This window comes from Eulemur rufifrons, chromosome 5, assembly GCF_041146395.1.
Source record: "Eulemur rufifrons isolate Redbay chromosome 5, OSU_ERuf_1, whole genome shotgun sequence".
NCBI classification, from domain to species: Eukaryota; Metazoa; Chordata; class Mammalia; order Primates; family Lemuridae; genus Eulemur; species Eulemur rufifrons.
The window spans coordinates 17,298,849-17,324,975 of NC_090987.1; the positions used below are offsets into that span (position 1 = coordinate 17,298,849).

At 35.6% G+C, this 26,127-nt stretch overlaps 1 protein-coding gene across 1 annotated transcript in view; it reads right to left on the reverse strand.

Moving 5' to 3' along the window:
• DCC (DCC netrin 1 receptor) overlaps positions 1-26,127 on the reverse strand; it is a 1,008,052-nt gene that overhangs the window by 95,910 nt on the left and 886,015 nt on the right. The window contains exons 18-21 of the mRNA XM_069467986.1: positions 22,843-22,981; positions 17,684-17,791; positions 10,880-11,074; positions 277-309 (exon numbers count right to left, since the gene is read on the reverse strand). Coding sequence (XP_069324087.1) covers positions 277-309; positions 10,880-11,074; positions 17,684-17,791; positions 22,843-22,981 — 475 coding nt within the window. The remainder of the gene's footprint in view (positions 1-276; positions 310-10,879; positions 11,075-17,683; positions 17,792-22,842; positions 22,982-26,127) is intronic.

The window sequence follows — 26,127 nt, forward strand, 5'->3', positions numbered from 1 at the left end:
GAGACTAAAAATTTATTTCATACAAAGAAGCTTGACATTTTAATTGGTCCTTCAGAATAGAGACAAAACAATTTCCTCTCAAGAAATTTACATCTTCCCTATCAGAGCCACAGCCTCAGCCAAGCAGAACTTCATTAACAAGATTAATCATCACACCACTGTCTGGTTCATCAGGTGTATGGACCAGATGAAAAGAGGAAAACAGAGTAATGATTGACATTTCCAACAGATAGGAATGATTCAAGGAGGACAGAGTGACAGACTGAGCCACTATACCTTGGTCATTAGCCATTTTGTCAGGATGTTCCACTGTGGGGGAAAAAGAAATAATATTATTAGACTTTGACATTTCATAGCAAGAAAGCTGACATATCAAACCAACAGTTTTGTTAGCAAGTTTCCATATCAAGGGTAACACTTTATTGAAATAAAATCTATAAGGACCCAAAGCTATATGTGATTATTTCTATTAATAAGTAGTCAGAGGAAAAAACTGAAACTCACGGTTTCCCATATAAATGCATTCTAAAATAGCTGTTTTTCACATCATTCTAAACACAAATGCAGAATGATCATCATGAAAGTTTAATTAAAACTAGAATTAACAGTTTAAAAAATGCATGTAAATACCAAGTAATTATCATCCATATATATTTTAAGTAAGTTCAGGAAGCTATTTTCTTGCATGTGATTTTTTTCAACAGGAGAACATAGCCAATTCTTACATGAACAGGGTAAAATAGTGGGAAACCATAAATATGGTACAGTTTAATCTATTTTTTTGAGCCATGGTCTCACTATGTTGCCCTGGCTGATCTTGAACTCCTAGACTCAAGGATTCCTCCTGCTTCAGCTTCCTGAGTGGCTTGGATTACTGAAGTACACCACCACCGACACCCAGCTACAGCATAATCTAAATGATTTGATAAATCTTCAGGCCTTGTAAAGACAACTCTCAGTTATTCACAACTTCAGATGAGTTATGAATAATGATTTTAAAAATGACTTTTTTAAATTTAAAAATATCTCTATAATTAAAAAAAGGATAGCGTCTTTTCTGATCACCAAATGAAACTAAAGAGGAGGTAAATCTCATTATTGCATTTCTATAAATTATGATATGACATTTTGACTAATGCAGATCTTTCTAAGCTTCCATAAATTAGTATTATTTCACATATACTTAATTGTCTTTAAGCTTCGCGTCTTCTGGGCATATTTAACTCACTTAATTGCACTGTAACTTGATAGGTAGGATATGACACCTGCTGGTTTGCTTCTTGTATATGTCCCAGTTAAACTCACAAAGAGAAAAATAAAACAGGCAACAACCCATAACATAGCTTTCTCATTATTTGTGGCTATCTCATAGCAAATCCATCATCATTTGAAAAATAACTTGAAACATATGCCCTACAGGTAGTGGTTCTTTCTACTTTAAATGAAGGAGCATAAATCATTGTCTAATAAGAATGTTTAGAATTGAAATACTTAAATAATGATGCTGTTAACAAAAACCCCTTTTAGATAAACAGAATTTATCTCTATACATCATAGAACAGATTTCTAAACCAGAAATCAATTATAATTTCTTTCGTTTTAAAATAATATGTAGTCATATTCTCTGAGAAGATATCTTAATAAGTAGTAGACTTTGAATTCTGAATCACTCACTGGAAAAAGGTGTATATATAGAAGGATGCTTATTGTATAACAATTCTAAAAGCTTTATTTTTTTAAAAAAGTTATCTATGACTGACAAGTAAAAAGCTGCACATATTTAATGTATACAATTCAATGAGTTTGGGAATAAGAATATACCCAAACTCCTTGATGGTGAAAAGCATCAGCACCATCAGGAGCATAGACATATACATAACTTCTCAAGTTTACTTCCAACCCCTTTAGTTTTTGTGATAATAACACAATATAAGATCTATCCTGTTGAGAAGTCTGCAGTTAGCCTGGTCGGTTTTCCTTTGTAAGGTACTTGATGTTTTCTCCTCACAGCTCGAAGGAGTTCCTCCTTCATGTTGACTTCGGTCAGTCTAATGACTGGGTGTCTTGTTGATTGCCCCTTTGCAATGAATCTCCCAGGTGTTCATTGAGCTTCTTGTACCTTGATGACTAAATCTCTAGCAAGACCAGGGAAGCTTTCCTCAATTATTCCCTCAAATAGGTTTTCTAGTCCTTGTGCGTTTTCTTCTTCACCCTCAGGGATGCCTACAATTCTCATATTTGGCAGTTTTCCATAATCCCATATTTCTTAAAGGGTTTGTTCATTCCTCTTAATTCTCTATATTTGTCTGACTGATTTGATTTGAGAGAGTTGTCTTCAAGCTCTGAGAGTCTTTCTTCTGCCTGGTCTAGTCAATTCTTACAACTCTCCACTGTGTTTTATACTTCCTTAAATGAATTTTTCATTTCCAGAAGTTCTATTTGGTTTATTTTTAATATATCAATCTCTTTAGTGAATTTTTCATTCATTTCCTGAATAGTTTTTCTAATTTCTTTGAGTTGGCTTTCCATCTTCTCTCAGATTTCATTGAGCTTACTTATAATCCACATTTGGAATTCTTTATCTGTCATCCAAATATTTTCATTTTAGTTGGTATCCATTGCTAGAGAGCTGGTGTTCCCTTATGGGGCTGTCCTTTCCCTCTGATTTTTCATACTTCTGGAGTTCTTTCACTGATTTCTTCTCACCTGAGGAAGCTGTCACTTCTTAGTTTTGGATTTTCTTTTGTTTAGATGGGGCTCCCCAAATAACATACACATTTGTAAAGGAGTATCTGTAGCATGTGTTGGATAAGAACGTTTGGCTTTGCTTGTGGGTGCTTTGATGGTGATCTAGGCTCTGGATGGATGCTTTGGTTATTGAAATCCTTAGTGTGGTGGCTTTCTCTCTTGCAAGTTGGTTTTAGGCTGTAGCAGTGGTGAGCTATGTGTGTGGGCAGATTCCCTGTCTCTCTTTGATGAAGGAGGGTGGATGTCTTTGAAATGATTTCCCTTTCCTCAGTCCTGTGTTCTTCTTAACAGTGTGAATTGTATTGGCATGCCCAGTTTAATCTTTGAGATAGCAGGTCATGCTTGTGGGTAATAATCAATCACATCCTGTAGGATTGTGTCAATTAATGCTGTAAAGGTTTGTGCAAATTGACCTCCCTGTCAGTAGGTAGTGCTTGCTGGAAGGAATAAGCTGCAATGTTGGTTTTGGGTCCTGTGATGGCTCTAGGTCCTCAGGAGAAGCACTTGAATGCCCCAGGTGTTAGGTGGGGCCCTGGAACTTCCAGGTGAGTCTTTATTCTCTGCCACAGCAGAGGCAGGTGGGGGAGTGAGGCTGGGCAGGGCTGGGTTGGGTAAGCTTACCCTTAACTGAGACCTTACAAGCCATAAGGGATTGGAGCCTAATCTTTAGTTTTCTTAAACAGAACAACTGCTAGTCTAGAATTGTATACTGCAAAACTAAGTTTCATAAATGAAGGAGAAATAAAGACTTTTCCAGACAAGCAAATGCTGAGGGAATTTGTCAAGACCAGACCTGCTCTGCAGAAAGTATTCAGAATCTTAATATACATGGATCAGCACAGTAGACACCCACCAGTGTGAAAACACCCCAAAGCTAGAGCTCAGAGCTCATTTGAAACAATAGCACAAGAGGTAAAACAGAGCAATAAGTTATACCCAACAGGATGAACAGAGTAGCATCACACATATAAAATCTATCAATCAATATGAATGGTTTGAATGCCCCACTCAAAAGACATAGGCTGGCTGAATGGATGAAAAAATTACAACCCAAATACCTGCTGTCTCCAGGAAGCACATCTAATCCACAAGGACTCCTATAGACTTAAGGTAGAAGGATGAAGAAAAAAACATTCCATGCAAACGAAAACCAAAAGAAAGCTAGTATAGCCATTCTCAGATCAGATAAATTTGACTTTAAATCAACAACAGTAAAGAAAAGGAAAGATGGTTATTATATAATGGTAAAGGGAGGAATTCAACAAGAAGACATAACAATACAAAATATTTATGTACCTAACACAGGAGCACCCAGATTCATAAAGCAAACCCTACTAGATCTAAGCAAAGAGAAAAACAGCAGCATCATATTTGCCAGGGACTTTAGCACATGACTGAAAAAATGGGACAGAATCCACAAGCAGAAAATGAATAAAGAAACACTGGACTTAAATGGGACTCTAGAAAAAATATGGGCCTAACTGACATTTACAGAAGATTTTACCCAAAAAGTACTGGACACACATACTATTCATCAGCACATGGAACATTCTCCAAGGTTGATCATATCTTAGGCCACATGTCTTAGGCCAACATGTCTCAACAAGTTCAAAAAATTAGAAACATATCATGTATCTTCTCAGATCACAGTGCAATAAAACTAGACATCAACTCAAAGAGAAACACTCAATTCTTCATAAAATCATGGAAATTAAACAACCTGCTGCTAAACAATTATCAGGTCAATAAAGAAGTTAAGACTGAAATAAAAAGAATTCTCAAACTGAACACAAAGGAAACACAAGGTATCAAAACCTATGGGATTCAGCAAAAGCAGTCCCAAGGGGAAAATTTATTGCCTTAAATGCCTACATCAAAGAGATAGAAAGATCACTAATCAACAATTTAATGACATGTCTCAAGGAAGCAGAAAATGAAGAGCAAAACAAAACAAAAGCCAGCAGAAGAAAAGAAAAAACTAAGGTCAGAACAGAACTAAACAAAATGGAAAACAAAAACATAATACAGAGCATCAATGAAACAAAATGTTGGCTCTTTGTAAGGATAAACAAAATTGATAGATCTGTTGCTAGATTAACCAGCAATTGAAGAGAAGGACCAAAATAAGCTCAATCAGAAATGAAAAACCAGATATTACAAGTGATACCACAGAAAAACAAGATATAATCTGTGAATACTATGAAAATCTCTACACACATGAACTTGAAAATGTAGAGGAAATGGACAATTTCCTGGAAACACACAATTTACCAAGACTCAATGAGGAATAAATAGAACTCCTGAATAGACTAATAATGAGCAAAAAGATTGAAGCAGAAATAAAAATGCTTCCAACAAAAAAAATCTCCAACCAGATGGATTCACTGCCAAATTTTACCAGACCTACAAAGAAGAGCTCATACCCATACTGCAGGAATTATTCCATAACATTGGGAAGAAGGGAATCCTTCTCAAGTCATTCTATGAAGTCAGTATCACCCTGATCGCAAGCCTGGCAAGGATACAACAAAAAAAGAAAACTACAGACCAATATCCCTTGTGAATATAGAAGCAAAAAAACTCAAGAAAATACTAGCAAACCAAATTCAACAGCAAATCAAAAAAATCCACCATGACCAAGTAGGCTTCATCCCAGGAATGCAAGGATGGTTCAACATAAGGAAATCAATAAATGTGATTCACCTCATAAACAGAAGCAAAAACAAAGATCATATGACCATCTCAATATATGCAGAAAAAAGCATTTGCCAAAATTAGCATACTTTCATGATAAAAACTCTCAGCAAATTAGGCACAGAAGGAAAATACATCAAACTTATAAGTTATATATGACATCACACCTGAATAAAGAAAAGTTGAAAGCATTCCTACTAAGAACTGGAATAAGAGAAGGGAGCCCACTGTCATCACTTCTATTAAACATAGTGCTGGAAGTCCTAGCCAGAGAGATTGGACAAGAGAAGCATATTAAGTGTATCCAAATCAGAAAAGAGGAGGTCAAACTCTCGCTTTTCACTGACAATATGATCTTGTATTTAGAAAATCCCAAAGATTCTACCAAGAGTCTCTTGGAGTCAATAAATATATTCAGCAAAACCTCAGGATACAAAATCAACATACACAAATCAGTATCATTCGTATATACCAATAACAGTCAAGCTGAGAGTCAAATCAAAGACTCAATACCATTCATGATAGTCACAAAGAAAATAAAATATCTAGGAATATACTAAACCGAGGAGGTGTAATACCTCATAAAGAGAACTATGAAACACTGGAAAAGAAATCACAGAGGACACAAACAAATGGAAAAACATATCATGCTCATGGATTAGTAGAATCAATATTGTTAAAATGTCCATACTACTGAAAGTGATTTACAGATTCAATGCAACCCCATCAAAATGCCAATGTCATATTTCACAGACTTAGAAAAATAATTCTACACTTTGTTTGGAACCAGAAAAGAGCCTGAATCACCAAAGCAATCCTAAGGAAAAAGAACAAATCTGGAAGCAACACATTATCAGACTTCAAACTATACCACAAGGCCATGGTAACCTAAACAGCTAGTAGTGGCACAAAAATTGAGACATAGACCAATGAAACAGAACAGGGACCCCAGATATAAAACCATCCATATACAGTCAACTGATCTTTGACAAATCAGACAATATACACTGGGGAAAAGAAGCCCTGTTTAATAAATGGTGCTGGGAAAATTGGAAAGTTACATGCAGAAGAATGAACAGGATCCCTATCTCTCACAACTCACAAAAATTAATTCAAAATGGATAAAATACTTAAATGTAAGGCATGAAACCATAAGAATGCAAGAAGGAAATGTTGGAAAAACTCTTCTAGATATCAGTCTAGGCAAAAAATTTATGAAGAAGATGCCAATGTCAATCTTAGCAACAATAAAAATAAACCAGACTTGATTAAATTAAAAAGCTTCTGCATAGCTAAGGAAATAATCAACAGAGCAAATACAGAACCTATAGAATGGGAGAAAATATTCACAAGCTATACATCTGATGACGTGCTAACATCCAGAATATACAAAGAACTCAAATCAGCAAGGAAAAAACAACCCATTAAAAAGTGTGCAAAAGACATGAACAGAAGTTTTTCAAAAGAAGATAGACAAATGGCCCATAAAAATATGAAAAAATGCTTAAAATCACTAATCATCAGAGAAATACAAATTAAAATCCACAATGAGAAATCACCTTACCCTAGTTAGAATGGCTTTTATTAAAAATCCAAAATCAATAGATACTGGCTTGGATACAGAGAGAAAGGAACGCTTACACACTGTTGGTGGGACTTCAGATTAGTACAACCTCTATGGAAAACAGTATGGAGATTCCTCAAAGAACTAAAAGTAGACCTACCATTTGATCAAGCAATCCCATTACTGAGTATTTACCCAAAGGAAAAGAAGTCATTTTATCAAGAAGATGGCTGGACTCAAATGTTTATTGCAGCACAATTCACAATTGCAAAGATGTGGAATCAACTCAAGTGTCCATCAATTTATGAGTAGATTAACAAAATGTGCTTTATGTATACTACTCAGTCATGAAGAAGGATGAATTAATGCCTTTTGGCATCAATTTGGATGGAACTGGAAACCATTATCCTAAGTATCAAGGGAATGGAAAAACAAATACCACATATACTTGCTATTAAATTGGAACTAACCAATGAGCACAGTGTGCACATAGGGAAGTAAAACTCACTGGATATCAAGAAAGGGGGAGAGCGAACAAGGTGATGGGCAAAAATCTACCTAACGGATACAGTGAACACTATCTGGGTAATGGGCACACTTATAACTCTGACTCAAGCATAACAAAAGTGATCTATGTAACCAAAAACATTTGTCCCCCTGTGATATTTTGAAATAATTTTAAAAAATTGACCCTCTTAGTAAATTTTAAATATACAATATATTATTTTTTTCTATAGGAACTATGCTGTATAGTAAATCTACAAAACTTACTTATCTTGACGCCCCCTGGTGGTCTAGTAATTAAAATTTGGCACTTTCTGCAAGCTTTAGGCAAGTTTTAGAAATATCCTAGAGACAGGCTCTCACTCTGTTGGGCAGGCTGGAGTGCAGTGGCACGGTTCTAGCTCACTATAGTCTCAAACTCCTGGGGCCAAGTAATCCTCCAGCCTCAGCCTCCTGAGTAACCAGAACTATAGGTGTGAACCACCATGCTTACCTAATTTTTAAATTTTTTGTAGGTGCGGGGTCTCATTATGTTGCCCAGGCTGGTGGTGAATTCCTAGCCTCAAGTGATCCTCCTGTCTCATCCTCTCAGAGTGCTGGGATTACAAGTGTGAGCCACCACACCTTTCTTCAAGATTTAACCAGTATTTTTTTTTTAATTCGCCAGCATCGAATCTAATCTTTATAATCTAACCACCACAATTTAATTTTCTAGATTTTCTCTTCCATTTCTCATTGAAAACTAATGAGTTTTCAAAATACATTTTATTATAGTATTAGGAGGTTGTTGATAAAGGATGCCCAGAGAATCGACTGTACGCTATTGGGCTTTCATTCCGAAGACTCCGCTTTTTGTGTGTGTAGGAGGTGATTCTCCCCATCTGCAAGAATCCTCTGTGGTCTGCTCCATTGGAAGCATCCTTCCTCACTGCTACTTGATAGGCCAACGTGGAGAAGCATGCTGTATGGGAGGGAACTACTCACGGGATAGGATAGTGATAGACACGTCTGCCGATGGTTTGACAGTGGATAAAGCATCCTAATGGGAGCCAGGGAGGATTTGCAGAAAGGAGGTAGGTATTTGCAGAGTCCTATGTGTCCAGAGAATCAAGTTCAAGATTCTTTTAATTAACATTCCAAAGAAAGAATTAGATACATCACGAATATGTATGTGCATAGTTTATAGTAAAATAATTCCTTTCTAATTATAATTGTCCACAGCGATTACTGACTGAATTTCCTATACCTCTTTGGCTGGTTGCTAATACCAAAAAACAAAACACTAGTCTCTAGTAGAAAATGCTGCTGTTTTTGCAAAGACTAAATAGGAAAGAAGGAAGCTCCCGGACACCTGCCCAGAGCAAGATTGGCAACGAAACTCTTGTCCATTAGCCGGTAGACTACTGGGAGTTTTTTCAGCTTCAGGACAACACCTAAGCTTTTCTCTCTGTCAAACAAAGTTACATTCTGATGAACAGCAGGCTTATGTTTTGAAGAAGTTTTGGGAACTAGAAATCTTACATCAGAGAAAGATAGCATGATTTTATGTCTTTGGTGTAGATTTGGTGCACTGTGGCTTTATATCTTTTATGATAGGTAATTTATTTGTCTTAGAACATTTGTCATTGTCAATGACATGCCAGATGCATGAATTTATAAAATTATTGATAAAGGTGGGCAATATCAATTTTTCTGAGTAATTTAAAATCATCAGAAACTTATTTTAACAGATGAGTAAAATTCATTTTATAATGTGACTATTATCAAGCATGACATATTTAGGGCAGACAATATTATACATTAAATCAGGGTATTAGAAATAACTCTTGTGGACTATTATGTCATAGAATAAATTCCTGAGCTTGTTCTCAGTTCTGAAAATAATTTTTTAGATGAGTTTAGGGCACTTAGAATAAACAGTATGCAAAGAAATACTGAGCTCATTAAATAATCTACAGGATAGCTATCAATGTGGGTCTGTAAATCCTGTGATAACTCATCACCGTGCTGCTTAGTACATTTGAATGCCTTAAAGTCATCTTAAACCCTCCCTCAGATCTCCTGGTTGGCACACATTATGAGCGTGAAATTAATTTGGCACTCATCTACAGACAAAGATGAAGCATTTGTAAAACACTATCTAGTTACATTTCATGCTCCCACAAAATGAATAACCAGTTGCCTTTCAATTGCTCATCTGGAGTGAAACCTGATTTAGACATGAAGTCCTCAAAACCTGGAAAGACAAGGAATCATTCATTTCTTTTCCACCTCCCTCCCAACTTCTACTCTGTCATGAAGGACTGTCATGCAGGCTTAGGCTGAATGCGTGTTTGTGTGTTCTTGGCCAACTTTCAGACTAGCTGTTACCAAATCCAGCTTTGTATAGCTCCCTCATCAGAATTCAAAAGTCCACTATTTATTAGGGTACCTTTCCTAGGAGAATTGATAAATAGACTATACAGTTATTCTACAACTCTTCTTTTAGTATGTCAAAAAACCGGGTGAAAATGTCAATTGCCCATGTGACGCTAATTTTTGAGTTGTTTGCCATCATGTATTATCATTTTCTGCCAGATATAGAGGTATAATGTCACAGATTTAAGAGCTAAGTTATCTTGCTTTAGAACAATACATATCATGCCATAAATATACATCTTTAAATATCAGTTATGAAACATTCAAATTATTTTTGATTGTTACATGATATTCTTAAAACTATTTGTCCTTCAGACAAATACTGTGTTCTAAAATGATAAGGACTTGTATGGAAATTATTTTGACATAATCACTATTCTTTGGCCTTAGTATTTTTCTGTATGAACATTTTTCTTCTAGTAGTCATACTACAAGATTTTTTCATTGTTTCTACACTGGCTCTTTAAAATAAACATATTCATCTTGTTTGAAATTTTCTGTCTTGCCATAACAAAATTTGCTTTAATATATAAGGCCTATAGTTCCTGAAAGAAAATATTTAAAGTTGGCAATAGTACGCTATTCACATAATTCAATGCATTTTAATTTTTATTCCCTTAAATAAAATGGCTGAAGGGTTTCATTATATTTTGAATAGAACCGATATATATGACATCAATACAAAATTCTATAAGGATTGTAAATGAAAAAAAGTCAAGTTAACTATGTCTGCCTTGTGCTGATGGCAGAAAATGTGATAACCCAATAGATCTTTCTTTGACATGTTGGCTTTGAGCATAAAAAGGTATATTTTAATTTATTTTGCGTGTCCACAGCATCCATGTTGCCAGCAAAGATGGTGTGAGGCCATTTCTAACACAGGCCACAAAGCTATTTTATTATATAACAATCCCACAGGAAAAGAAAGGTGTAATAGGAAATGATTCAAACCTTTCAGAGTCCTGAAGAGGATGGGATCAGAGAGGGGCCCCACTCCTTTCGCATTTCGTGCTTGAATTCGAAAGTAATACATAGTGTCAAGGTTGAGATCCATGATTTGATGAGTAAGCCGATCACCACTGATGGTTTCCATAATCCAGTCATCGATTGGGATGTTCTTGTCCAAAGTATAAAACAAGATGTAAGCTGCATAAATAGACGAATGCGACTGTGTTTAGTGTACTGACTGCACGCTGTGGTTCTGCTTCCAAACACCCGTGTTTCCCAAATGTAATTCACAGTGATTATTATAAGTGCACAATCTATAAACTACAGTATTTAGTTTTGCAATGATGTCTTTTATTTTCATATTTCAAGGATTAAATAAATAATTGCTTCAACGTACAGAATCAGAAAATGGAATAGGCTGTTAGCAATAAAAATTTCTGCCACATTTAAAACTGCATGCTTTCTGCCACCTATAAATCCTGATTATGAGTTTGCTTTAATATAGAAGCATGATGAAAAATATAAAACATAGATAACAAGTCTGTATAATTTTCACTGTATTACAACAATGAAAATAATACTTACTTTGGCTTGTGCTTAAGTAATAAAAAATGTATTGCGAAGTATAAAATGTCCTATGTATTTAAAGTATTATAAAAATAAATGATCACATCTGATTACTGTAATGACTCTGGGAGGTGGGCAGGGGCAACGTTGGTGTCCTTTCATAGATGACAAAGCTGAGGGTGACCCAAGCTAGCTGGCAAAAAGACTGGGATGATATCCTTTACCACAATATTAAAATTCCAACACTATTTCCCCTAGTCCAGTCCAGCTAAGTAGATAAACAAGTGTTTCTGGATAACCGTGGGTAATCTGGTTAGTATCTCAAACATCTATAACTGACCTGTTAATAGCGTTATTCATTTTCTGTGTTAAGGAATATGTTCCTTAATGCTAGTAGTGTACTCAGTCACGATAGTCTAATCTACACCCAAACAAATCCAGGGATTCCTGTAAAATATCCATCTTGTAACATTATATTAATACTTAGCCCATTTATGATCTTGCTGTCATGTAAAACCATTAATTGATAGTTTTATGTCACACTGTCAGATGAAACTGTAAAGGGGCTCATCGTGGTTGTCTTTGCTACAGAATGTGGCGCTGACCTCCATTTCTGCCCATATTCTACAATGACATCACACAGGCCACAAATGCCCATAGTTCTATTATGTATTGAATACATTCTTTGTAAATAATTTTCTTAAAAACAAGAGTCATCCTTTGGTTCACCTTTTCTTTCCCTTTGAGTCCCTATTGCCCCATCTGGACTGGGGACCTTCACTTGCAGATCTTTGCAATGGCTACGTCACAGGGTTCTCTGACTCGGATTCACTCTCCCCCCAGAGTAACTGCACACCATTGACATCTCAGCACAAGCCCTCACTACAGGAAGACTGTTCAAACCACGCTTATTCTTCCTTCCTTCTTCCTCTCACACCATTCCACCCTTCCTCACTTTCTCTGTCCAAATCCTACCCATCCATTGATGTCTAGTTTATATATAGCTATACATACATTTTATTATGAGCATGTCTGATCTCTTCAAAAGGATAAAAATATTCTTTAGTTCAGGAGCCATATCTTATATTACTTTTTTATTCCTCAAAAAACCTAATAAAATAGTCTTCATATAAGATACATTGAAACTCACTTATTGAATGAAATCTTTTGTTTTGTAAGCACATAAGTTTTACATTTAGATGTTTAATGAAATTGTTAAAGTTTTTCATGGGCTGTTGTAAGTGCATGATGAAGCTGAAGGTTTGGAGAATTGTGCTCCCATCCCAGGTCAGCTACACTTATTCCTGGTTTTCTTCATTTATCAAATGAGAATAAAATATTTGCCTTTGTTATACTTTCATCTATATAAAAAATACTCAAGCATTTAAAAATGGCAGTTCTGGAATCAAGTAACTAAAGTTGAATATGCAAACACCAGGTTCTGACAATTCCAAATTGTATTTGAGCAATTTCCTAATATTTGGGGGGATTTGGAGGAAGCTTATCCTTTTTTTTTTTTCATTTGAGAACTGAGATAGAGAATAGAAATGGACCACATCATTCACAACTGTAAAAAGTTTCCTTAGAGAAAGCATGCACTTCATTTGTATGTGTAAGCTTGGTATATTTGAAATATATTAAATCCATCATTGAAATCTTACCTTGTAGATTCCCACATAACCACATAGGTTGGAACAATTTCACTGGTTTCTCATTACCTTTTTGTACCTATATACTTATTCCTCTGTGTCCAAGTCTTGGGCTTTCTCCACTCTTTTCCCTTTCCTTTTTTTTATCTTATTTTTTTTTCTTAGCCACCACAAATGGCCAAATAAAGAAATATTATATCCTATCAGAGATCAGAAGTTGTCAAATCTTCTGGGATTGTTAACCCATCTGGGCAGTCCCACATTGAAATCACATTTGTCTAATGCATATGAAATGTCCCATCATACATCTGTTATTTTGACTCTACTTATACAAATAGGCAGTTCTAATTTCAGAAGCAAAGTGTCAGAATGTGTTCAATTCCACCTCTCCTCTCTAAAGTCCTTATCCACATTTTTTTCAACTTATTACCGACTCTCTTCCATGAATTAGGTAGACTGCTAAGTATTGGGAAAACCAAGTTGTGTGACATGACCCCTACCAACAAAGCTCTCAGTCCAGTAAGGGCTTTTAATCTTGAAACAACTGATTCTGGTAATTGTATATATAGGTAGACAGGTAAGAGGAACTCGTATTTTCCTTGTTTGTGGTCAAAAATTGGATCTTCCTGTATTCAGGAAGATCATACTTTAAGTCATAGCTCTCTTTTCTGGCTGTACAACCTTAAGCAACTTGCCTAATCTAAGTATGTCTCAATTTTCTCATCTGAAAGCAGGTTGCTATGAGACAATACATTTTAAGAACTTAACACAATGTAGGTATTTCTATTACATTGTCTTTTAAATAGTAACTACTTAGTACATGCTTTAGTTATTTTTAAAAATTTATTTCATAGTATTGCTAAACCTTAAGGAAACGTCTTAGAAGAGCTAGAACTTTGGTTTCAAGTCAAATAGAGAGAATATATTTAATATTATTCATTGCTTAATTTACTCAACAAATATTTACTTATTAATTAGCCACTAGGTGTCAAGAATGTTGTTACTGGGGATAAAGTGTTGAACAAAATCTGAGGCCTGCTCACATGGAGCTTTCAGCCATTTAATGTAAACATTTAGATTTTCTCTTATGTTTATGTGGGAAGGGTATGTAGAGGAAGAAGTCATCATGACTAAGTTTCCAACTTTTCCAATTGGATAAACCACGGAGGCTTTCGAAAAGGCAGGAGTAAAACTATTTAGATACATTTGATACCAGGGTGAATTCCCAGCTGGGTCCACAATCTCAGATGATTTTACAACTGACTATAGGAGATACTAGTGCATTATCTGGCAAGCTGTGGTAGGTGACAGACAAATTAAAAAAAAAAAAAGATGAAGGTGAAAGAGGTGCTCGGGGAAGAGAATGAGGTGCCAGTCTGTTTGTTACACACATATAAATGTGTAATATGAAGTCGGATACGTTCATTTAGTTCTTCTTGGATGAAGCTAAAGATTTCAAAGATATAAGTGGATATTCACGAAGTTCTTACTATAGTACGGACACTTTCTCAGAGAAAGTAACAAAGGGAATAAAAAGTTTTGCATTCTAGGAAGCAACAGGTAGGGAGCAGGTGGAAGAAATTCCTGTAAATGAGATTGAGAAGCTATAGCCTAGAAAGCGGGAAGGAAAGTGACTAGGTGATTTTACAAAAGGGAAACAAACCAGAATATTATATGACATAGAAAAAGAGAGTATAATTCTAGCCATTAGACTGTATCGATAAGGAAACAATCTCTGAAAACACTAATTCTTCTATGCTGATACCTGATCTTAAATTGTGTTGGGAACTGTATCTATTTAGATCAAAGTTTTACAACTCTGGCTTTACATTACAATCACTCGGGAAGCTTTTAAAAATTATCATGCTAAGTCCCTCTTCATATGAATTAAGTTAAAAAATTAGTTGAGAATCACTGATTTCGATCAGCAGAATTCTAGTAAGTTGGAGCAAAACATAGTGTAATAGTTGAGTATAAACCTGAGTTTTAAATCCTAGTTCAGGTTATTTTGTTACTGGCTTCTTGGTTATTTGACTATGGACAAGCTATTTACCTTACAAAGCCCTAATAGTTTCATTTCAAAATAGAATAATGAGAATATGTGATTACTTACAATACTAAAGTGCTTAGCAGAAGGCCAAGCTTATAACAAATGCTTAATGAATTTGGAACCATTTTCTTCTGAAAATATCAGTCCAAATTCCTAAGTTGCCAGATTATGATCAGGAATTTAGACACTGGAATTATCTGAATTTCTTCCTTCATCCTCTTTTTTTTGTTTAATCTTTTTGAAGTACTTATATTTACAAATTGATGATCTGGATTCTATTCAAAGCACATTAGTAAAGTCTCACCCTAGAATGGATTTCAAATTGGAATAATAATAGCCAATTTGTTTCAATGCTCACTGGGCATCAGGGACTTTTCTCAGCACTTCATTATAACAATTCTTAGAGACAGGTTCCATTACTATCCTTATTTAACGGGTGAGAAAGTCAGACTCAAGGAGGATAAATGACTTGATCCAGCATCACCCTTAGAAGCTTGGGTTCTTAACCACCTTGCTCTACTGCCTGCTGTACACATGAAAGATTTAGGAAAATAAAAAAAGACAAAGGTAACATGAGGGCACATCCCTCACGGGCACACATCTGCCCTGCCACACTGGGAAAGAACTAACATTTTCCTCTGCACTTACATGAGAAGCTGAGTAGAGCAAATTTGGGCCTTCTGCCTAGTAGTCTGGTATTTTGAATATTTTATCATTTTATTTTCTGGAAGTGATCTGAGTGAAAGAATCAAAATACACATGGAATAGAAGTTCTCTTAAGTGTTTCTAATGTTTGATCTCTGTTAAATTGAATCAAAATATCTCAACATGATAATCACAATTTTGTTTTCATAAATGAGCCAGGCTTTTAGGGGCAAAAAGTATTGCTTCTCATACTTTTACTTCTCCATCGTGAGAGAATGGATTTTTAGGTGTGAGAACTAATAAATATACAGCGCTAAATAAAGTATGTGGCCAAAGTTTCTTAGACTCATGCACTGTAATTTTGGCACCATCAAATTTTATTGCCTACTTAATTTGCATTTCTTTTAGGCCAGACTTCTATTTTTGCCTGGAAAAGCAAAATTAAGTTTTCTTTTGGAGTTCAAAACATGTTCTATTGCTTATATTAACTAGCCAGATTGATTTAAATAAACGTGGAGAATTTAAATGAGTGGAGAAAAAAAATTATTTTACCCTTCACCAAAAATGTATTTTTTTAATCAGAACTTGGTTTTGCTTAGACAACTTTTATTTCGTTTTTCCTCCTCAAACTTCCCTGTTGGTTTACCATATCTTTATAAGTAACTGCTCATAAGCAAGTAAAATATAAACAAATCGAAAGCTACACAAGTACTGATACAGAATCTATGAAAATAGATTATAACACAGAGGGGCAAAGGAGAAAATTCGAATAAGACAACCTCAGTTTTAAAAGGCCCGGCACACTGACAACTGAACATGTAAGATCTTGGGGAGATTTTATGCCTCTCTTCTTTTCTCATATTTGTCAGCTCAAATGAAAATTCTGTTTGCTATTGCACTAAGAGCAATTTCCTAGAGAAAACAAACCTTCAACTTAAATTTAAATCACGTTTGGAATTTTCCCATTATCTTTTCATTTTGCAAAATTCAGAAAGTAACTCACATAAAGTAAGCGTGTCATCTGCAACTGCTTATCTCTGTATCACTGAATGTCTGAATTACTTTGTTAATTTATAATAGTGCTATCCACCTCTTATATGCAAAAATGAAGAAAAAGGAGTGACTCTTACATGTTCCTTATCCAATGGTTCAAGTTAATTAGACTATAATGTGCACATTTTGAGTTATACAATATTTTTCATAATAATTATATGCTATGGAGACATCTATTAAAAGCCTAAAGTGATCATTTAAATGCAAAATCTCTGATAGAACTCCATTATATTTTTTCATACTAAATTAACATTACAGGCTTCTAATGGATGTTTTAATTAGGCATTGATGTTATCAGCAATATTTGGCAAAATAAAATCTGTCACTGCAAAATATTCATTATGCTTAATTTCCGTCAGTCAATAGTAAATGTTTTCTGAACCTTATGATTTAAGTAAGAAGCTAGAAGCTAAGTGAGAGACTAAAAATCCCAAGACAAACCTCCTTCACATGTGCCATACAAAAATAAATGGTCACTGGCCATCCTCTGAATTTCATAAGTGCCAAACAACCAGCTTCTTTGTAGTCATTTATACTCAGAGGCACTCCATTAGAAGGTTGTCTTAATGCTTTACCGAATGAAAAACAAAAGGCCTACCCTAATTGAAATACTTATCTTTCCTGAAGCAACTCAAAGGAAATGTGTCTGTGTGTATATTCACATGCACCATTAGAAGAATTCCACGGTCAGTGAGGGGCAAGAGGAGCCAATCAGAGAGGGTCAGGGAGTCAACTAAGATGCAGAGACGGAAAACTATTGCACAAAAGGCAAGAGCAGTGCACGAGGTGAACAGTTACAGGCCAAGGCAGAGCTATGCTTGGAAAGAAAGCCGAGGTGCTTACCAGTAATTTTCCCATTGGCTTCCAAGGGAGGCTGCCAGCTCACAATGACAGCGCGAGGCTTCCCTTCCCGGGTAATGACTGTCAGATCTTTGGGAGCAGAGGTCGGGGCTGTGAGATGAGAGAGAGACAAGGCCTTGTCATTGGATGTGAAAGAAAACAGACATCGGTGAGACTTTTAATCATGATGGTGACACTCAGCACCTATCATGAAGTGTATCATGTTTATTTTGCCACTTACAATTTATTTCAAAGATTTGAACTAAATAAGCAAACACGGATATAAAAATCAATAAGTTTTCCACGGAAGTTAAATGATTCCAAATGTATAATTAGAGAGAGGAGAAGAGAATATGTGTGATACACTGGTAGTTTCAAGTGGACTCACCTTCAAAATCTAAGAATCATAATAAGAACAACGAAATGTATACATAGTGAAATTGATGACTAAACGTCTTTAAGAGAAAGAATTCTGTTACAACAGTAGGATTTATAAATAGAAATGTCACCTAATTCTGTATTTCCTTAAAAAATAAAAACTGAGTTAAAACTCAGGACAAAACCTCTTGCTTAGAGGACATATTAACTATATTCTAAAAAAGAAGGCAAAAGTGAGAAACAGAAATAGAGGAGGTGAAAAAATCTGTGAGTATCTTAGTATCATTCTGGCATGAAACAAGATGGCATAAAACTCTGCCCCTCTTAGAGCTACTTCTCCCATACGTTGTGCTCAAGGAAATTTTAACTGTATTTTAAAGGTGGCGGCCAACTGGTTGGGCCAGTCCAGCATCTTCCAGGCTTCTTCTGACCTGCTTTCTCACTGTCTATGCTTTGAAAGACAGTTAGTTTTCCTTCTAGATAGCTCACAATGCTCCACGTCTATTATCAAGAGTCTCTTTGTTACCCTTAGTTTGCCATGTGTAGATTCAGAACACATCTGGGCTCTGTGTTTGGGCGCTGGAGGAATTTCCTGGTCTCTACGTAGGAATGCTGTGTATCACAAGATAGGCAGAACTCAGTCTCTAATTCTGAACTCCATTCTCTTTGGTTCTCCTGTTGGTCGGGTGGTGCAGAATCTGTGCATGATCAACACTCTTTTTCCAGTTTATCTTCCCAAATAGAGTTTGAAATATGAGCCAAACAGAGGAGACACTAATCATTTCCATCCCTCATACCATTTTCTTTCCAACACCCTGATTCTCAAAGCCACTGGGATTCCAGGTTAGCCAAAATTGCACTTAATTTTAAAAGCTTGACAAGGTACTTTATTTATTTAAATTTCCAAAAAAAAAAAAAAAGAAGAAGAAGAGGAGGACAGGAAGGAGAAAGAGAACTAGAAGAAGAGGAGGAGAAAGAAGAGGAGAGGAGAGGAAAAGGAGGAAAAGAAAACATAGGTTATGTGTAGTTGATCCCTGAATAAAGAGACTACATCTGTATGGTTTAATGAAATCAGATCAGGATGTACTTGGGAGAAAAGCAGATTTATTACAGCAAAACACCAAAGAGGTAATGCTACCTTGAAGAAGGGCTATTCTCACAAAGAGTTCATTCAAGATATTTTCTAGACCATGGATAGGAAGAAAATATATAGTCCTAAACTAACTCAGAGTAGTATACCAGACATAACAAGGAATTTTCCAATTATGGAAATAATTAAAAGACATGTTTTTCTCAACTAGTCAGAATAGCCTCTTTTTTCTTAACTGTGTTAAAATTCAAATTGATGTTTATTTAGAAAACAGTCAAATGATGATGATTAGATTGCTTCACTGAATCTTTAATGGTATTTCAAAAGGACAAAATGACTCTTCAACTTTAGCTATTAAAATAATACATTGAAGAGTTGGTTATTTATTAAAAAAACATCTAACCACTAATCTATTTCAGGTGCTGTTCAAGTTCTTCTTTTTCCTCAAGCCATATGAACACTGGTAAATAGAAATCCTATTAATAGTATGGGAATTGATGGCCCAAATGTTTAGGATTATCATAGGACCTGCACACTATTCCCTAATATTGGGGAAAAAATATGGCCCTAACAACTTCAGTGATCCCTACCAAGTCACACAGAACACCTCTGGCACACCCCTCCCCAACTCATGAGTTCTGCCTGGAGCGATTTTTTAGATATTATTCATTGCCTACCCATCCTCTTTGTGTTACATATAAAGAAAAATAAGTACCAGACCTTCTAGAGTTTATACTCTAATTTCTTTCATATCCCTCTTTTCCCTTATTGTCCCATGAACACTATCCCCCAGTTGCTTTGAGCCAATCATAAATGTCTCTTGAACACATCACCTTTCTGACACCTGCTAGGTATTTTTGTGCATGTGGTTTTCCATCCTTTGGAGGTTCCTCAAATGGGTGCCTGATGACTTACTCAGGCCATAGCTCAAATATCACTTCTTTTCTGAAACCTTCCCTTCTTTTTCCAGACAGAATGTGTACTTTGATCTATTTGCTGATTTCAACTTGCCCAAAATTTTGTGATTATTAATATTTCTCATGTCACTTCAGTATTTTTTAAAAATATTTTCCTTTTTACTGGATTAAAATTTTCTCAAAGATACAGACTGTATTCTCCTCACCTTTTACACCAAGTGCCTAATTCGAGGCCTGACAATGATCAATGAACATTATTGAAAACGCTTAATTAACATCTTTGTCTCACTAGACAAGCACTGCCCTCTGATCTCTCTGGCTCTTGAACAATTTTCCCACACTTGTTTTTCTTTAGTAAGTACATGAATAGAAGGTAATATTCCAGATTTGGAAGATTTCATCTGTAAAAACTGTATTGGGCATTTGTTACTTGGACTTCCTAGCATCCCATTCCCTCCTCTTTGTTTTAGAGAAACACGTGTTTTCTTCCTTTGGAAAACAAGCTCTCTTCTGTGTCATGTGAGTTTTGTAGCAACATCGACTGGGAATAATATGGTCTTCAATCCATCTTCTCTTTAGCTGTGTGATCACCTATCCAAAGAGATACCAATAAGATTCTCTCTTCCAGGTCATTGAATTTTGGTACAAGGAAGGAAAACAGGCAGAGTCAAACCACTGTGATGGCAGCACTTTGAAGGGACAGATCAATAGTTCTTCATTTTCAAAGGCTGGGAGTAATAGTGTCAACTCTTGTCCCTTTCCAAGGCCTAATTATTTAAGGTTCCTGTTATTTTAATTTTATGTCAGTTAATCAGAATAACATGAAGGATTTATCATCTGGACAGAATGAAATGTTTTATTTCAAAAGAATGACAGCCACCCTTATCGTTCTCACGAGCCGTTTCAGCACAGAACAATGTAGCTCCATACAGTCTTGATCTTATAGCAGAATTAGAAGCAAACCCTGAAGTTATTTTATTCATTCCATTTCTTTCTCACAGTTATAAAATCGGCAGACACTTGTGAATTACTTCTTGCTTCTCATCATCACCCAGGGATCTTATTCACATGCTATTTACACCTTTGTCCAGATTATTATCTGATTTGACAATCACTCTTTCTACTAACCACATTTCTAAAAGTTAATATCTTTCTGTCAGCAATGGATCGCACCGTTGGTGTCCCTACAAGGCTAGGCAGTTGATGAGAAATCCGCAGGGTGCATTTATCAAGTCAGATGTTGGTGTGTACTTTGTGTTTATGAAAGGGGAAAAATGAATGAATTTGCTTGCATTAAGATGAAAGGACTACTTTTACTCTGTCACTTGGGGAAGACCAGCTTTTTTTCTGGTTCTCACTTAACTATATTCATCTCCTTTCAAGTGCTAGGGAAGAGAAGACTGCTTATTCTTCCCCATAGTATGTGACTCATTCAGCTAGTCTTATTTTAAGAAGCTGTGAACATTGGCATCTGGGACAGAATTCTTAGAGGAAGGGTTAATACATGTAAAACATGTAAAGTATAAGAAGAGGATGTTAAAATTAAATTAGACCAACCAGAAATCTTTGGTTGAAAGAAGTACCCATAAATATATGAAAATACTCACAGTAGAATTCTAATAGTTAAGGTAATAACATAAAATAAAAATTAGAACTGCAATGCCATGAGACAAATTCTAATGCAAAGAGAAATTCAACTTAGAGAAGTGTTTTGTTGGCATATTTTTTTTTTAATTTGAAAATTTGTGTTGTAGTTTACACACAGATATACTATATCATGAAACCAATTAAAAAGCATGTTAAACCCTGGAGTCTTCAGATGCTGGATTTCTGTGAACTATAAATGCTAAGTACACTGCATCCTTGTTAAGATCATAAACTCTACATTTATGATCCATAGTAAATGTGACTGGTAAAAATTACAGTGAATTGCATTACCCTAGATTTGAACTATTTTAAATTGCATGGAGGTTTTTCATTATGTTGCCCCATTCCCAAAGAGTGAGCAAGGCCACCTAGAAACTTCTCGTATCCAGTTGGGGTTATTCAGGGTAAAGATCCATGAGACTTCAATTGTAATGCAATCTTTTATTTTGTATGTAATTTATTTCAAAATAGCAAATACCTAGTATGACTATTGTCTAAAGACACAACTGTTTTGGACAGAGTTCAAAGATGGATTTCTGACCAGGCACTGTCCATGGCTCACGCCTGTAATCCTAGTACGTTGGGAGGCTAAGGCAGGAGGATCGCTTGAGGTCAGGAGTTCAAAAGCAGCCCGAGCAAGAGCGAGACCCCCCCCCCCACTAAAAATAGAAAAAATTAGCCAGGCCTTCTGGCACATGCCTGTAGTCTCAGCTACTTGGGAGGCTGAGGCAGGAGGAATGCTTGAGCACAGAGGGTTGAGGTTGTAGTGAGCTATGATGATGCCACTGCACTCTAGCCTGTGCAACAGAGCCAGACTCTGTCTTAAAAAAAAAAAAATGGATTTCTGCTCCTTATTAAATGTATTAAAAAGAAGTATCTTCAGATCCCCTGAGTTAACACCCTAAAGAAGCCAGGTAATCAGATTAATTAATTCACTGGAGACTCATTTTCTTCCTTTCTAGAGTAAGGAGAATATTATTAGATATAAAAGTTCTAAGAACTATTAAGCATACAATATTTTATATAGAATAAGGTGTAATTCAGACAGTATAGTGCACACATGTTTCCATTTCTGCAAAACCTGGGAAACACCATTACCTAATGTTAAAAGTAGCCATTTCCTTACATACCTGCTTCATACGTGGTGGCGTGCGCAGTCATGCTCCATGTGCTGGACCTTCTGTTTTTTGTTACCATGACCGAGAATTCATACATTGTGTTTGGTTTGAGGCCTGTTGCTGTGTAACTTAGAGATGTTGTGTCTTCTGACTATACAAGAGGGAAATAGCAAAGAGATAAAGAATGAACTCTATCAACTTGGTAAGTCAAGGCATGTAAAAAGTCTACTAAATAAGCCAGCAAAAAAGGAATCTACTTCCAAACAGCAGGAGAGCTGCGGCACAGCACTGACTCCACTTCCCTCCTGCCAACTAGTTTACGCTGGCTGATCAGACATACAAAACATGACCAATAAAATCTGGTATTCTGTTGTCCAAAGGGGCTGCTAACCAATAAATTTTCCTGAGAGAGGCAATAACTGCAGCAACAGGACAAATTTCCACTTTCCTCTGTCAACTCCATTTTTTAAGTTGTCTGTATCTCCTTTAAATTTATTTATAAGATAAATCTGGGTAGTTTCTTTGGAGGTTTAAATGTTGTATATTTTACATAGCTCATTGTTATTATTTTCCGCTGGTAAAAAAGTTAATTTATTAGAGTTCTATTGCTTTTCATGTTTTTAAAAAAGGCTTTAAAGTACAAAATTCAGTTCTTTCAGTATCTATCTAACTCTTATAAAGATAATAGGACAAAAGCAATGCTGTGTCTCCTGGTTTTCTTTCTCTGTGCATGCATCACATTAAACGAACGTTTAAGTGTGATAACTGGTGTAATTGATCAAGGAGGGAACACCAAATTGGATAAACACTAAAGGATTACATTGGTGTACAAAGTGGTGTTAGTGTTATTTAAATCTTCTGAATCCATTCTTTGTCTTTTAGACAACAAATTAGAGATCTTTGAGTAGAAAATAAATTATATGTCTTTATTGCTCACGCGAAAAATCAAAATGGTAATGAAGAAAAAACATTTTAGTTTCTCAGGTTAAAGCATATTTTGCATGTGATCAGGCAAATTTGAAACTATTTATGTCTCTTATACACCAATTTGTCCCTGGTATTTAGGTCTTCTTCCAAAATTAAATACTTAGTTATACTTTGCGACTTATTATATTTGTTATATATCTATCTAGAAAATCAAGGAAAGTTCTTTTTCTACACCTATGTCCCATGTATCTTTCCCTTACTAGTTTAGTATGGAACATCTTTTTTATTTTACTCTGAGTCCTTTTTGAGTCATAGCTATGAAAATCCTACATGTCTTTACAATACCACATAAATATTTAACTGCACTAATAATATTTTGATGACGTGCCCATCCATCCTATTAAACTGATGACCTCAGAAACATTTATCAGAAGTTCCTCTTAAAAATAACTATAAAAATACGTGTTCTAAATAAATGTAAAAATACTTTGTATAATCATAAAGATGGAATTCCATCACATAAAACACAAAGTGAGCAGCTAGTATCTGATGTGCTGATACATAGCTTCTAGTTTTGCCCTCCTCCACAATCACGAACACCTCAATGTCCTAGAAATGGAAATAGGAGGGAGAAATAGGGCAAGACAAAATATTTCAGGTAGAAGGGAAGGATAATATTTCAATAAAACCAGTTTCTGAGCATAGACAACACCACTGGTGTTTGGGAGGCCACTAAGCAAAATCATCTTTGTTTGTGTTCTAGAATGATACTTTTGCATTCTATGAATACCATGAATTTACTGGGCTTTCTCTCAAACCTCATAGAAGATTACTGCTTATCGTCAATCATTAAGTCTATAAATCCTTTGGAAAATCATGGCCAGTTATTTTTGTGAGCACAGAATATCCAGGTAGTACCTCTCTGAGCCTCAGTTTCCTCATCTGTAAAATGGAGACAACCATAGCACTGACCTCATGCGATTATTTAAAATGTGGTATGTGTCGAGTAAAACATACTACTTGGCCCAGAGAAAGTGTTAAATAAACGTTAGCTACACTGTTTCACACATTGCTCATGTTATGTATATAATTTTAGGCACGTGCTAAATTCTCCATTGATTTGTAAGCATTTTGAAGAGTGAGACTTAGTCCTGCACAACTTTGCATCCTCTGTAACACTTATGCTACCTCTAATAAGCACTAGTCAATAGTCCATAAATGTATATTGAATGAAAATTTGTGTAAAACATCATGTGGTTAGGCACTTTAGTAGAAAAGAAAATATAAAAAATCCATTTGATTAGGAAACTCAATACAGAGTTGTGGATAATCTAAACATGAGCGTCTGGATTATGGCTTGATTTGGGTCTAAGTGAAGTAGAAGGGAGGGTACTCCTGTGGGGAAGCCTGGGTGATGTCACTGGGTCACCTGAGTTCCAGCTCTAGTTTAATGGAGAATTTCTGCCAAGTTACACCACCCACCTACATCTTCATAGACATACATATACACATACCTAACTATGGAAGAATCTTATTATTTTTACAGTAGGTGTAAATATCCCCATCATAGAGATGAGAAAAATGAGACTGAGCAAGTTAAGTGACATGACAGCATTTAGAAAAGCCAACTCTTAAGTCCAGGTTGTTTGACTGCGTGTATGAGTTTTTTTTTTTTTCTACTCACTTGTGTGTGTCCTGCTTACCTTATTAAGGTGTAGAGGGAAGTGAGATAAAGTAATAGATATGCCAGTGGTCTGACAAGTACAAAGTGCAAAGCCAAAGCACCTGGTACCATTATTTGCAAAATTTAAATTTATTGTATACACTTCTACTAGACTAGATAGGGTCTACATCTGCCCTTGCTACTCAACTTACCCAACTGTTTCCTCTCATCCTCCTCATCTCAGGGTACGGAGGTAGAATGTGTGCGTGTGTGTGCGTATATGTGTATGTGTGTGTCTGAAAGAGACAAGTGGGGTGGTATGTTAGTAACTCTAAGCCATATGTCAGAGAAGATGAAGGGAAGAGGAATAGTTAAAAATCACACTTCACTGGCATTCTTTGCAAAACTCAATAATTCCCAGTCTGCTATACTAACTATTCAACTGAAATAACTTGCCTCAAAAAAATTCTGAAACTCAAACCATTCTGTAGAAAATAGTCATTGTCCTTTACAACATTTCACATCTTGGCAAAGTAGCCATGGCCATTCTGTGAAATGAATGTATCTATAAGGTATGGCAATTATGATATAGCATTTTTAAAGTAGAGAAAGTAGTCTTTTAAAAGGAAACTTAGAATTGGATAACCTATATATGAAGAGAGGTTTTTTTTTTTTTTTTTTTTAATACTCTCATATGTTTCATCGGT